The sequence below is a fragment of the Sander vitreus genome, chromosome 20 (genome assembly GCF_031162955.1).
Source record: "Sander vitreus isolate 19-12246 chromosome 20, sanVit1, whole genome shotgun sequence".
Classification (NCBI taxonomy): Eukaryota; Metazoa; Chordata; class Actinopteri; order Perciformes; family Percidae; genus Sander; species Sander vitreus.
The window spans coordinates 9,384,431-9,397,796 of record NC_135874.1 but is presented as its reverse complement, the minus strand read 5'-3'; the positions used below and the strand labels follow the sequence as shown (position 1 = coordinate 9,397,796).

The following is a 13,366-nucleotide window of genomic DNA, read 5'->3' as shown; positions in this document are numbered from 1 at the left end:
TCAGTTGATATTTAAAATGCAATGCAAGAGTGTAGCTCTGATTTGGAACAATAAGCCACACCAAGCAAACCTAGACTGTGGTGTTTCAGTCATTAACATGCTGCTTAAGTAGTTCACAAACCATATGAAACTAAGGTAAAATTAACAATGTTCTTTGTTTAAATTGTAAGAATTACAAATTTGAGGTCTAAAGTTATCACCTCAGCTAACACAGCTTGTCCATCCCCACAAATGACGATCCTTCTCTCTTCTCAGGTCCAGTCCAAACTGGAGAAGAAACCAGGCACACCTCCACCAGCCCCTACCCTGAGCACAGTCACACCGCCCCCCACACCGCGTTCACCCAGCCCTCCTCCAGCTCCAGTGATAGTCAGCCCTCCTCCTCCTGCCATCAACATTCCCAGGTTCTACTACCCCCGTGGGCTCCCTGCCATGGGCCCGATCACCAACCACGACGCAGCCATTGCTGCCATAGAGACGGCCTTCACTGAGTTTGAGGAAGAAAAGGCTGACATATATGAAATGGGCAAGATCGCAAAGGTCAGCAGTTTAACAACAGACGATGTTCATAATTCTAGAAACACCCTTTACTTCTGTTTTTGATTTAATGATCTTAACGTACCTCCTTTTAAGTATGATAAAAGCATGAAAGATGAAATCAGAATCAGAAAATTATTTATTGCCATGTAAGTAACACCTACATGGAATTTACCTTGGTAGATGGTGCATACTTAACACACAGAAAATAAACAATAAATGTAAAAATGACATAAATAAACAAATAGGTACAAAATAACTGTTTTAACAATAAGAAAAGAAGGCTGTATGGTTTAGTGCAGGATGTGCAAAGATGTTGAGGAAAAGGAAAAGATCAGCATTTACTGGCAGAAATATGTGAGATTAAGATAAATATTTTTAAGTTTCATCTCAAAGCTTCCACACGTTTTATTTTTTTTTTTATAGAAAACATTGCACACATGGTGGCCTGGTTAATGCAGTGCTGTTTTTTTTATACTGCCACTTCCTTCAAAGCAGTGATCACCAATTCCAGGAAATAACATTGTGGTGAAGTACAGTACACTTTGTTTTTCAGGATAAGATAATGGTATTACTACTTGTCTTTCCGTTCAGGCATGCGGGTGTCCACTTTACTGGAAGGCCCCCATGTTCTACTCAGCAGGTGGTGAGAGGACAGGCTTCGTCTCTGTTCACTCCTTCATTGCAACCTGGAGGAAGTAAGACAGACCTCATGTTCATCCAAGTCTTAGAAAAATCTTCATCATCATCATCATCATAACCCTCATAAGGTTGTATTAAACGTCTTCCAAAACGTGTCCCCTTTCCTGCAGGTTGTTGCACAGTTGTCACGATGATGCATCGAGGTTTATCTCCCTGCTAGCAAAACCCAGCTGTAGATACCTGGAGCAGGAGGACCTCATCCCTCTACTGCAGGTACAGGTCTTATCAACATCCATCAATCAGACGAGCAACACAAACATTACCCTTAATCTCTGTGCCATCCTCTGTTTTTACCACACACGTGTCTAAATTATGTTTTTGTTTTGTGTTTGTCTGGTTAGGACATAGTGGATACGCATCCTGGGCTCACATTTCTGAAGGATGCACCTGAATTCCATTCTCGCTACATAACAACGGTAACTCTTTATGTTTTAATATGATGGTGTATTTTAGTGTAATTATAAGACTACTACCATTTAGTCTCAAGCTTGTATTAGTCTGTGTGTTGGCTGTAACGGAGCCACAGCTTCTTATCTATTATCCAAGTATAATAAAAAATAAAGAATACAGTATTATATCACTGTTGTCCTAGTTGTCACACTTGTGATGTATTGAAGGTCACATGAATACACAGAAAGGGAAGTACTAATTAAACTTAATTTTAGGACAGCAAAAATGATTCAACATTGAATTGAAAAAATACAAAGAAATGTATAAATATTATTAATGTTATTGTGTCATTACAACATCAACTGTCTTAAAAATGTGACACTGTGGCAGTGGTGTAAAGTAACTAAATGCATTAACTTCAATACAGTTTTAATGACTTTTAATTTACTTCATTTATTTCATTGAATTAAGATTTGAATGATTTATATTTCAACATTTACTACATGTAAATGACAGCTAAGGGTACTAGCAGTTTTTATAAATAACAGATTTTACAGATTTTTTTTAATAAAAAAAACATTTGATGAGGTTATAAAATATGATTTATTATTATAGATTGAACTGTCCAAAAATAAGATAACATTGTAAATGGACATGTAATGCTGTATTTTAACATTGTGGTATTGTTGCTTTTTATTTAAGTGAAAGATCTGAATACTTCTCTCACCACTGTACTGTGCAAAGCAAACCGTCATCAGTATTAAATATCACACGTGTTTTAGAAGTCAAGGGTTATCTGCATCGAGATGCAGAGAAGTCCGTGCACTAATGCGTCAGGGGACGTCACAGAAACACTGATGCCCCCCCTCCCCCCACGGCCCACTTCAGCAGAGGCCCCGACCCTCCACATGCCCATATTAAGACACTTCCTTCAGTTTAGGCCAGCTGACCCGCTACTGTACATGACATAAGTAGCCCTGGGAGGTTCATGTACCAGGAAATGAGTGCTAATCCGCTATTTACTAAGCCTAAGTGTTGTGTTTCAGGGACAGGGAGCTAGGACCCCCTTGTTTCCATTGTATGCTAAAGACCTGTCTTTCTCATATTAGGAATGGGGACAGAAATATCAGTTGTAGATGAATTGTTGGTAGGTCTTCCTCATGGAAAGATGAGGAATATGTTTAATGAGTCCGGATGACGTGGCTTGGAAAGATCCCATGTGAGTTTCATGCTATTTTCATAGACTGAAAGCTCTCGTCAGTATCAGACCTTTCGTTTTGGATCCCTTTTTAGACTCCCGTTAGCCAAAACTAACAGACATAAACAAATTTCATAGCCTCTGCCATCTCTCATCTGTTAAAATTATCTTGAGATTTTATATTTTTACTCATTCTTTAACTTATTTTTTAAATAGTTGTTACTTGTGTATTTCTATTTTGTATTTATATGATGTGTGCTTTGTGCTTTTTGTTTGTGTTTCACTGCTGCTCAACCAATTGCCTTTTGGGGACAAATAGTGTGATTGAAAACAGTAAAGGCAAATATTAACATAATTCTCTACTGCATTATTATGGAACTCGTACATGCAATCCTGTAATGAGTACATCTATAACTTATCCCAGGTGATCCAGCGGATATTCTACGTGGTGAACCGTTCATGGACGGGTCGTATGACCATGATGGAGCTACGCAGGAGCAACTTCCTACAGACCCTGGCCCTGCTGGAGGAGGAGGACGACATCAACCAGATTACAGATTACTTCTCCTACGAACACTTTTACGTCATCTACTGCAAGTTCTGGGAGCTAGACGCTGACCATGATCTCTACATTGATCCCAAAGACCTGGCGAGATACAATGACCATGGTAAGAACGACTCAAAGATTTTCCCCAACTGAAATAAGTCCATACCAGACACATGGGGTTATCCTACAAAAATAAATAGTATATGAATCCAGGCCTTAAAGGGTAACTACAGTTTTTTTCAACCTGGACCCTATTTTCCTATGTTTTGTTTTTTTGTGTAAGTGACTGATATGAACAACAATCTTTGAAGTTGGTCCAGTAGTACACACACTTAGAATATTAATCTGAGCCTGTCAATGGCAAAAACAAGCACTTTTGTGAACGTAAATACAAGCTGCACAATTGCCCTATTAACTTACATTGCAGCTTGTTTTCGCCGCTGCTGACTGCAGCGATCTTGCTTAATATTGGACCAATGTCAAAGATTGTTGTTCCCATCAATCACTTAGACACAAAAACATAGGAAAATAGGGTCCAGGTTGATAAGAATGGTAGTTACCCTTTAAGGCAAAACAAATAATATTTCAAAATTAAAAACATAATATTTGAATTCATCAACCTCTATCCTTAGATATCCTTAGTCTAAGAATTGATGGTGTCAAGTCAAGTGCTGTACAGAATGTGAAGCCCCTTGGTCTCATTGTATTTAATATGGATTGGATGCCAGTAAAGAATCAGAAACAGACTGTTTGAAGGATTTGGCACATTCATTTGCTTATTTTCCATTGGTTTGGCCCCCACTAGCTAGTGCAGAAAACAACAGCTGCTTGTCCTAGGCTCAACACTCTCATGCTGTCTGATGTGAAATGCATTACACTGTTAATGGCATTATATTGACCACTTAGCCACATTTGAATTAACTTACTCAGTACTTACGCAAGTACGTAGGCAACAGTATCCATTTGTTTCTGTGTCTTTGAACAAAATAATATTTGCTTATTTTTCTCGTTCTCTCCTCTGACAGCATCCTCAAACAGAATCATTGAAAGATTGTTTTCAGGGGCCGTTACTCGGTAAGTGGAAACACACATGTCAACAAGCACAGAGGAGCTGATTAATTTACCATAATGGCAGTATTGAACGTGAGTGGCTCTGTCTCTCTTGTTTCCAGGGGTAACGCTGTGCAGAGGGAAGGCAGGATGAGCTACGCTGAGTTCGTCTGGTTCCTCATGTCTGAAGAAGACAAGAAAAATCCCACCAGGTGATATACTGTACAATCAACAATACAGCTGTTTGAGCATTTTCTTTCTCTCTGCATGTGTTGAATAAATGTTAGATCCCAGCCAGATGTCTCTTTATTTGCAAATTCACTTCTTCCACCATGTATGAGTGTTTGAGTGTGTGTGTGTGTGTGTGTGTGTAGTGTGTAACTCTGTATGGATTTGTCCTTTCTCTCTCCAGTATAGAGTACTGGTTCCGCTGCATGGACTTGGATGGCGATGGCATCCTGTCCATGTTTGAGTTGGAGTATTTCTATGAGGAACAGTGTGAGAGGATGGAAAGGATGGGCATCGAACCTCTGCCCTTCCAGGATTTGCTGTGCCAGATGCTCGACCTGGTCAAACCTGAGAGTTCAGGTTAGTGCCGGCACAAGCTCACCCTTGGTGTTTTTCTTCCTTTTTATAATGACATTATCTTTTCTTTCTCTTTATTGGAAAGCCACACCCTGCCATCGTCCTTTTTACCTTGCTGTCTGAACTTTACACATGCACGTGTTTGTGTATATATGTTGTTTTCTCCAGGTAAGATAACCCTTGGTGATTTGAAGCGCTGTCGGATGGCCCACATATTTTTTGACACCTTCTTCAACCTGGAGAAATACCTGGACCACGAACAGAGAGACCCATTTGCTGTGCAAAAGGTGTGATTTTGCATCTCTTATATGTAATATTCAGCCATATTGCAGGAGCTGTAAATTATCTGTCTCTCATAATTGATAAAACATGTCCCTTGTTAACTTTGGAGATATTGTGGAAGATGATGGAGATATAATAATATTTGCTATACCAGTTCCCTCAAACTTTTCAAAACTACTACATTGCATGGGATTCAAATATTACTTTGTTTTCAAATCTACAAAATGACTTGGTAATTAAAACTACCAAGTCGAAAAATGGGCCATAGGGGTTTTGATACAGTCTCCACACTTCCTGGTAGCATGTATTTGTATAGTTTTAAAGCTACTTCTTGTTGTGTCTTATTTTATTTTGTAAAAACTGTATGAGATTCTCTGTGTCTCTCTCTCTCTCTCTCTCTCTCTCTCTCTCTCTCTCTCTCTTTCTCTCTTTCTCCCTCCCACAAAATACTGATAAATGGTGTGCATGTGTTGTTCCAGGACATTGATAGTGAAGGTCCAGAGCCATCTGATTGGGATAAATATGCCTCAGAAGAGTATGAGATACTGGTGGCGGAGGAGACTGCAAATGAACAGCTACATGAGGGGTACGACACACACAGACTCACACTTACTTACACGACTATGTGCATTTCCAAGTATTGAAATACAATCAATCTTTTTAATAGGCTGAGTTCTCTCCAGTTTTCCCCTTTTAGTAACTGAAGATTACCTTGATTGTCAAGACAATAAAATGATGACAACAAGTAACCAGTTCTACTCTGCGTGTTGTGTTCCCAGGTCCTTTGATGATGACTATGAATCTGAGGAGCTTCAAGTTCCGGAAGAGATTGGGAATAAAATGGAAAAACTGGTCATATCGGACCTGTCAGCATAAAACTTCTTCCCTGGAATTTCTAGGCCTTTCTTTCTGAAAAACAATCAGGAACAAAGTGATAGAAGGTCCCTTTGGATGGATGCATCAAGCAATACAGTACATGGGCGTAAAGACAGAGAGAGAAAACGGTTTTGGCATCTGTTTTTTGATGACTCTGGAGTCTCCTCAGAATGGATCGGGTTTTTTTTGTGTGTGTGTGACCGTAAACCAGTACGTGCTGTTCTTTGTCTGGTGCAATAACGTATCTGTATTCATACAGAAAACAATTTCACTGCCTCCAGCTCTACACTCCATCCGAGAGAACAAAGCCAACGATGGGGAGAAGTGTATGAAAAGCTCTAAAAGGAATCGAGAGAAAAAATGTCACTGTAAAAAAAGTTTAATTGTAATTGTGAATTTTCTACAGACAATCCTGCCAGAAGACAATCATCTGAAGGTCGACCGATAGGTAGACTGTCAGTTACACAAATAGACTCCTGGTTGGAGAAACGGGGAGACAGAAACAGATAATTACAGTGATAGGCACTGAAAACACACAGTCATCTGCTCAATAATGATACATACAGACAGACACTGCCATCAGAAACCTGCTGCCTGTGCAGCTTCTCACTGTGTTCCTCAGAAAGGAAGTCGTTAAACCTCTAGTCCCTTCAGGGAGGAATCATGTTACACTTTGGGTGATTGTAACAGCGCCACGCTGTGGCCAGTCTGTGCTACTGCATGCCATTAGTGCCATTCACGGTGCATAATGGCCGGGTAACTTTTCCAAGAGGGAGTTCAGTTCACTGCACAGCCTGAGCTGCTATATTATTAGTGTGGCATTATCAGCGCTCCCTGGAAAAAGTCTCTGACTACATAGACTAAAAGGTCCCTCTACATTTGTTTAATTCTCAATCAGGTCACAGTGAGACATATGCACATAAAATGATGCATGTTAAAAAACATATCAAACTCTCTGGTAGAGTTGTCCACACATTTCCACCTGTAACATTTGTAAAAATGCAATAGATATGCATAAGAACTGTGTAGCAATTATCTAGCACATCCCACCGTATGTTTTCTCATTCTTGTTGATTGTGTACAGTAACTGGTAAATACTTTGATCTGTTTTTGAAATTTATGCCAAAATTGTCATTTTTTTCTGCTTAAACATCTCATTGTCATACACCGTTTGAAACTTTCTGACGTCCATTCTCCCTGTAACACACCAAACGCATCACTAAGGATGCCTCCTAAAGTGTCAGTTCACCCAAATTATGAAAACACATATATTCTCACACCTCTAGTGGTATCTAGCTTGCACATAGTTTTATGTATCTGACAGTTTTGCCTCAAACACATTATTGGAGCTACCTACCGTAAAGGGGGGCATATGTTAATGTAATTTGGCATGCTTTAAGTACCAACATACTTCCTTTCACCTCTATTGTATTTAAATGACCTCAGATATGGAACTATTTGCACAGACAGATATACCAAGTGAGATTTTGCCTTATAATTTGAAGGGACTGACCTTTTAACTCCTATATTTACTGTGCTGCACTCACAGGGACAGGTGCATGTTTGTACACTGTCCTTACTGTAATAGCTAGGAGTGTGTGTTTGCTTAGAAGTAATTGATAGCGGATGTGTTTTAGCGCATGTAATGTGTAGCTCTCAGTTTTGGGCTGTTTATACATCATAGTTGTTGCCATGGGGATGGTGTTCCTGGGGTCAGTGTGTGTGTGTGCGGGCTTGTTTAACTCTTTAATGAGGTTGTATGGGACAGCTTTTGTCCTAATTGGCTTTAAATACATAACTCCTTTATTGGCACTTGCTGTACACAAACACACACACACACACACACACACACACAGATACACTTATGCACACACCACACTATACAGTAGTTGCTATTAAAAGGGAAAGAAAAGAGCTAGTGGATGCTATAAGGCCTTAAGGACCTTAAGTTCCCCCCTTCTGCTCTACAGCCATTGTAAATGTGCCTGACTGTGTATTAAAACTATATTATTATAATAATAACTAATGATAAGCCATTATAGATATAACGGCTCAGATTTTTGATGTATTTTGATGGTTTGTATTGCTGTGCCACTGTGTGGCTCAGGATAGGAAGGTAAATTATATTAGATGCGTGTATGTTTGTGTGTTCGATGCACGGTGGATTTCATCATCACAAGAGGGGGAATCCTCTGGAGGACTGATCTGACAATCACAAAAATATGAGAAACATCTCATATGGAGAGCTCTGAGACTGATGTTTCACCACTGTGGTCACACATACGTACACTCACACACTCCCAAGGAGACCCGCTCATCCAGACATTATTTAAGAAGAACTGTTGAAGGCAATGGGGCGTCTCCGATTGTGTCCTGGTACTCACACATGCAGCATCAGGCTAGGGGAGAAGCCATGCAAAGACTTTTACTTTGAACTTACATCTTTACCTTGAGAAGTAGACAGAATAATGTACTTCCTCTGTGCAGAGGATACTTGAGTAGGCTGAGATGTGTTCAAATCCTGATTTATTGTATTGGCATGGTTTTATTTTTGTCAATCTTTCTTTCTTTTCACTTCTTTCTTTCTTTTTTTCTTCTCTTCTTTTCTTTGCCCCGCCCCCTGTTATTTGTTGCTTTTGTCTGAATTTTTAAGGTTTAAATAAAGATGTTTCAAGAATATTAATTCTCCTTGATGATTCTTTACAGTTACCCACATACACCATCATCCTATCCCCTCACAAATCTCTCTCACGCACGTTCGTCATCATTCCCTCCTTGTGTACACACACTGTGTACAGTAAGTGTGTTTGTCTGCAGTGCTACTCAGTAGAGTGTACTTTACAGGCTTTTAAACTGCTGAGTGCCCTGTCCAAGATTTTTTTACTATTTCTACTTTTCTGTACATGTGTTGGAAATATACGTTACAATAACATTTTATTCCACATTAAGCCAAATTGACACTGGGACACTTAAAGGTTACTGAGGTTTGTTTTCTCCGCCAAGTGCAGGATTTGATTTTCAGACCCACATGGCTTGGACTGTGACTGGCCTGACGTCAGCAGCTCTGTATTGAATCACTGTGGCTGGCGTCACTGTTGTCATGACAAACACCAAGTGTCTGGTGAGTGTGGCACATTGTTGATTGTTCTTTTGGCAGAGCACATTAAGCGACACTCAGGCTAACCACCAGCCAATGATATTAAGTTATCATATTAAGTAAGTAATATATTAAGTCATTGGATTTTACCATAGACGATATAGTCCGTGTCGTGTGGTACAATTCTTTTGTCTAGCCTTCCAAGTGGACCCATTCTGGCACACCCAAGTGTGTGTCCACACCCAGCAGGAGCCAAACGGTACCATCTGGCACCACTGACCTCTTTGCTAGTACCACCGTCCTTTCCTTCTTTGTCACATTGTCCTCGCCACACAGATAGGACAGGACAGGCCAATGCCAAAGCCTGACCACCAAAGTCATTAGCAATCATCATCATCATCATTAGGGAACCCTGAATGTCCGTATCAAATTCTGTACCAATTTATGTTATAGATATTGAGATATTTCACAGGATAAGTAAAATATTTGCCCTTTTGGGGGCACTAGAGGAAATGTAAGATAATTACCAAAGTCATTATGATTCATCATCCTAGCACAATGAATATCTCTACCAAATCATGACACACCATCCAATACATTGACAACCATAGAGCCATGCTACTAACATGGTTAAAAGTATCCCTTTACATCTAAACAAGTTTTAGTTTTTAGGTTGTGATCATCTGTGTTTTTAATACTGAGGACTGAATTTGAATTGCAGGTAGCATAGTTTACCTCAACTGACAGCGTTTTGGGATGAAGCCATCACACGTACTGATTCCCACATTTCTATTTGCCAGTGTTGATGTACTCATTTTACTCATTCCAATTCATTTACGTGGGACTTCTCTTACAGTTTTTTTCTTAGATATGTAATCCATGGCAAACCAAGGATGATTGTAGGCAGGGATTTTGCTTGGGGTTTATTGTTCTGAATACAAGGATTGTCCTGGGAATGGTGTAATAGTTGGCATGCCAACATGTTGTGATTTTAGCAATTTTCCTCCCACCGAAGGTCAGAATTGACTGGTCATTGTTTGAAATGGCACTATGCTTGTTTTTTCACAAATGTCAGGGACAAAGCGTTGAGCCAACCAGATCGCTGTCCCAGCTCCTTGAGTCATGGACATTCCTCTGCCATGATTGCCAACACCCACCACCCTATGGTGGTGTGATCCGGTCGGTGTGATGTCACCCCTTGAGATGTCATGACTGGAAGGTGTTCTGTAAGTAGGAACACATGACATGTTCGGCAGAGCTGAAACAAACACAGATCACTCCTGAGCTTTAGATAAAGCCAAAAGAAATCCTCCAAAAGAGCGAGAACGCAACTGGAACCAATTCATCTTATTAAAGAGAGAAAGAAGGCGAAGGCTGTGTTTGTTCCAGACATACCAGTGATACCAGAAACATGATCTTTTGATAAAGCTATTTTGAAAAGTCCGGAAAAAGAGCGAGGAATTAACTTGAAGCGATTCATCTTATCAAAGAGAGACAGAGAGATGTGCTTGGGCACAGAAGGAGTTTTGGTGCTTGTTCCAGACATACCAGAGATACTAGATATATGACAAATAACATACCAAATATCAGTACCAAACATTTAAAGCATGTGTAGAGGTTTTAGCCATGCTAGCAGCCTGGCTAAAACAGTCTGTCTGTTGGTCTGTTCACCACTTTGGTCCAGACTGAAATATCTCTGCAAATATTGGACTGTTTGCCATGAACTTTTGTACAGAAATTCACGGTGCTCAGAAGATGAATCCAAATGATTATGTCGATCCCCTGACTTTTTCTCTGTTGTCACCAGCAGGTTGACATTTTGGTTCAGGTAGAAATGTCATCACTATTGGAGGGATTGATTAAGTACAGATATTTGTATCCCCCTCAGAATAAATTCCCCCAATTTTCCTATAGCTCCATCATCAAGTAAAACTTTCAATGGATCCCAATACTTTGCTTTGTTACCAAATACCTGCAAAACCAATTACATTCCCACTACCCTCGGCTGTTCTTTGTGTTTAATGTTAATTAGCAAATAAACATTATCTTCTAAACATCAGCATGTGAGCTTTTTTATTGTGGGCACATGCAGCCTTGCAGAGCTTCAGCATGGCTGCAGATGGTGATTATATTATATATCCTTCAAAAATATTCTGATGGCGTACATTCAAAATGAAACTGGGTTAAAATTGTTGCATCGTCTATGTTGCCCATTCATCTCAGTTTTCATGGGTCTTCTGTGTTGACAGCCACAGTGTGCTACTATACCACCAGATGGCAAAGTTTCTTACACATGTGGCTTCAATTAAGAATAACATGACAAAAATATAATAATCATGCATTATTTTTGTCTTGAATATTTCATATAAAATGTCTACATGTGACCTTAGTATTTATATGAAGGTGTAATTTGCTCACTGACACAACATAATGATTCATTATGATTTATTATGTGTATTCCAAGCACATTATGGTACATTGCACAATTTACTGCCAAAGCTGCCACATGCCACCAAGAAGCAAAAGCAAGGCTGTGATGTTAGCACATCAACAGGCATTTGTTCCTGATCATTTTCCACTGATTTATCAGTTAAAGAGAAATGTCATGTAACAAAATGTAAAGCAGAGAATATATTTTTTACGGTGGTAGGAGGGGATTGGACTTCAATGATCATATTACATTCAAAATCACGTCAAGCAAAGAAACTAGTAAAGTGGGTGTTTGATTGTCCAGACAGCTGCATCACACAACTACAAGAAAAAAGAGAATGAGAGGGAGAAGGGGAGAGAGAGGTTGTCAAAGAGTCAAAGACAGAGAAAGAGAGAGAGAGAGAGAGAGAGAGAGAGAGAAGAAGAAGAAGAAGAGAGGCATGCCTGCTCTTGTTGGTGTGCAGAGAGCTTTGGGTTGACTCCTTTGAACTTATGATGAGCCAAATTCCATCCTCACATCCATGGGAGGAAGTACCTGACATGCACAAACACACACACACAAACATACACACACACACACACACACACACACACACACACACACACACACACACACACACACACACACACACACACACGCACACACCTGCACCATCATGTTCCCTCCAAGTCTTTTCTGCTGCCAGACGTGCATTATCTGTCACCTGGTGCCTCAGACTAGCATTTTATTGAACATATGCACACACACGCTCATGTAGACATAACATACACACACATAAATGCATACATAAACACACACGCATGTAAGACCCAAGCGAGGGCACAATTAACATCTAGAAAACCACACCGAAGAGCTGGCTGCAATCCAACAATCTCTTACCCGGCTTTCTCTGCTTTGCTTTCTCTGTGCTATTAGAATATACAGTATGTACTATCATATGGCTGGACACATTCCACTTACTTCAAAGACCTCTGGTGAACTGAGTGTGCATGATTACAGGGAGGGCTTGCTTTAAAGAGCCTCGGAGAGGAAAAAACTGAGAGGGATTGATGGGGAGAAAGAAGGAGAGAGAGAGAGAAAGCAGCTGGGTTGGCCATGAACATCTGGTGGTTGTGGAGGCCTGGCCCTGACATACAGGAGAAATAGCTGTGTCGCTGTTCCAAGATCTGCTTACTCCAGTCTGTCCTCATCCACTCTCCTCCACAGATCTAATCTAATGTGACTGGCTGTCTGTAAAGGTCCAATACGTCACTCAAGGTTGCCCTACTTTGGCTTTGTTAACCAATTTATTTGAATCAATAGTTTTTTTTTTTTTTATTCACACACTGATGGTACACAACTCCCAAATGTATAAGTTTCCACTGTACAAAATCATGGGAACAACTCCCTGATATTGGGTTACAGTGTTGCAGTGTTACCCTGTTGCACAACAATTCACTTCTCACTTGTTTAAAAGTTTCGAAGCCCTTCCCTAACTCATCTGCTTCTCTTTATCTACATCTTCTCCTTTGTGATTAATACAGATTTCAAAGAGGAGATTAATAAGACTTTACCTAGACATTTGAACATCCATATTTTCACAATAACTGGGCAAACTTCATCTGCTGTTGAAGATCCGGTCGTAAGATTGTTTTGTCAACTCTGAATATTGTGTAGTCTACTTTAATATCC

At 39.9% G+C, this 13,366-nt stretch overlaps 1 protein-coding gene across 1 annotated transcript in view; it reads left to right on the top strand.

Moving 5' to 3' along the window:
* Nucleotides 1–8,009, top strand: part of ppp2r3a (protein phosphatase 2, regulatory subunit B'', alpha) — a 28,191-nt gene extending 20,182 nt beyond the window's left edge. Inside the window, exons 2-12 of the mRNA XM_078277377.1 lie at nt 256–540; nt 1,132–1,235; nt 1,350–1,452; nt 1,581–1,655; nt 3,252–3,495; nt 4,400–4,448; nt 4,547–4,636; nt 4,837–5,012; nt 5,178–5,296; nt 5,771–5,877; nt 6,071–8,009. Of these exons, the coding sequence (XP_078133503.1) occupies nt 256–540; nt 1,132–1,235; nt 1,350–1,452; nt 1,581–1,655; nt 3,252–3,495; nt 4,400–4,448; nt 4,547–4,636; nt 4,837–5,012; nt 5,178–5,296; nt 5,771–5,877; nt 6,071–6,167 (1,449 nt within the window). The 3' untranslated portion in view covers nt 6,168–8,009. The remainder of the gene's footprint in view (nt 1–255; nt 541–1,131; nt 1,236–1,349; nt 1,453–1,580; nt 1,656–3,251; nt 3,496–4,399; nt 4,449–4,546; nt 4,637–4,836; nt 5,013–5,177; nt 5,297–5,770; nt 5,878–6,070) is intronic.
* Nucleotides 8,010–13,366: the final 5,357 nt, after the last annotated feature.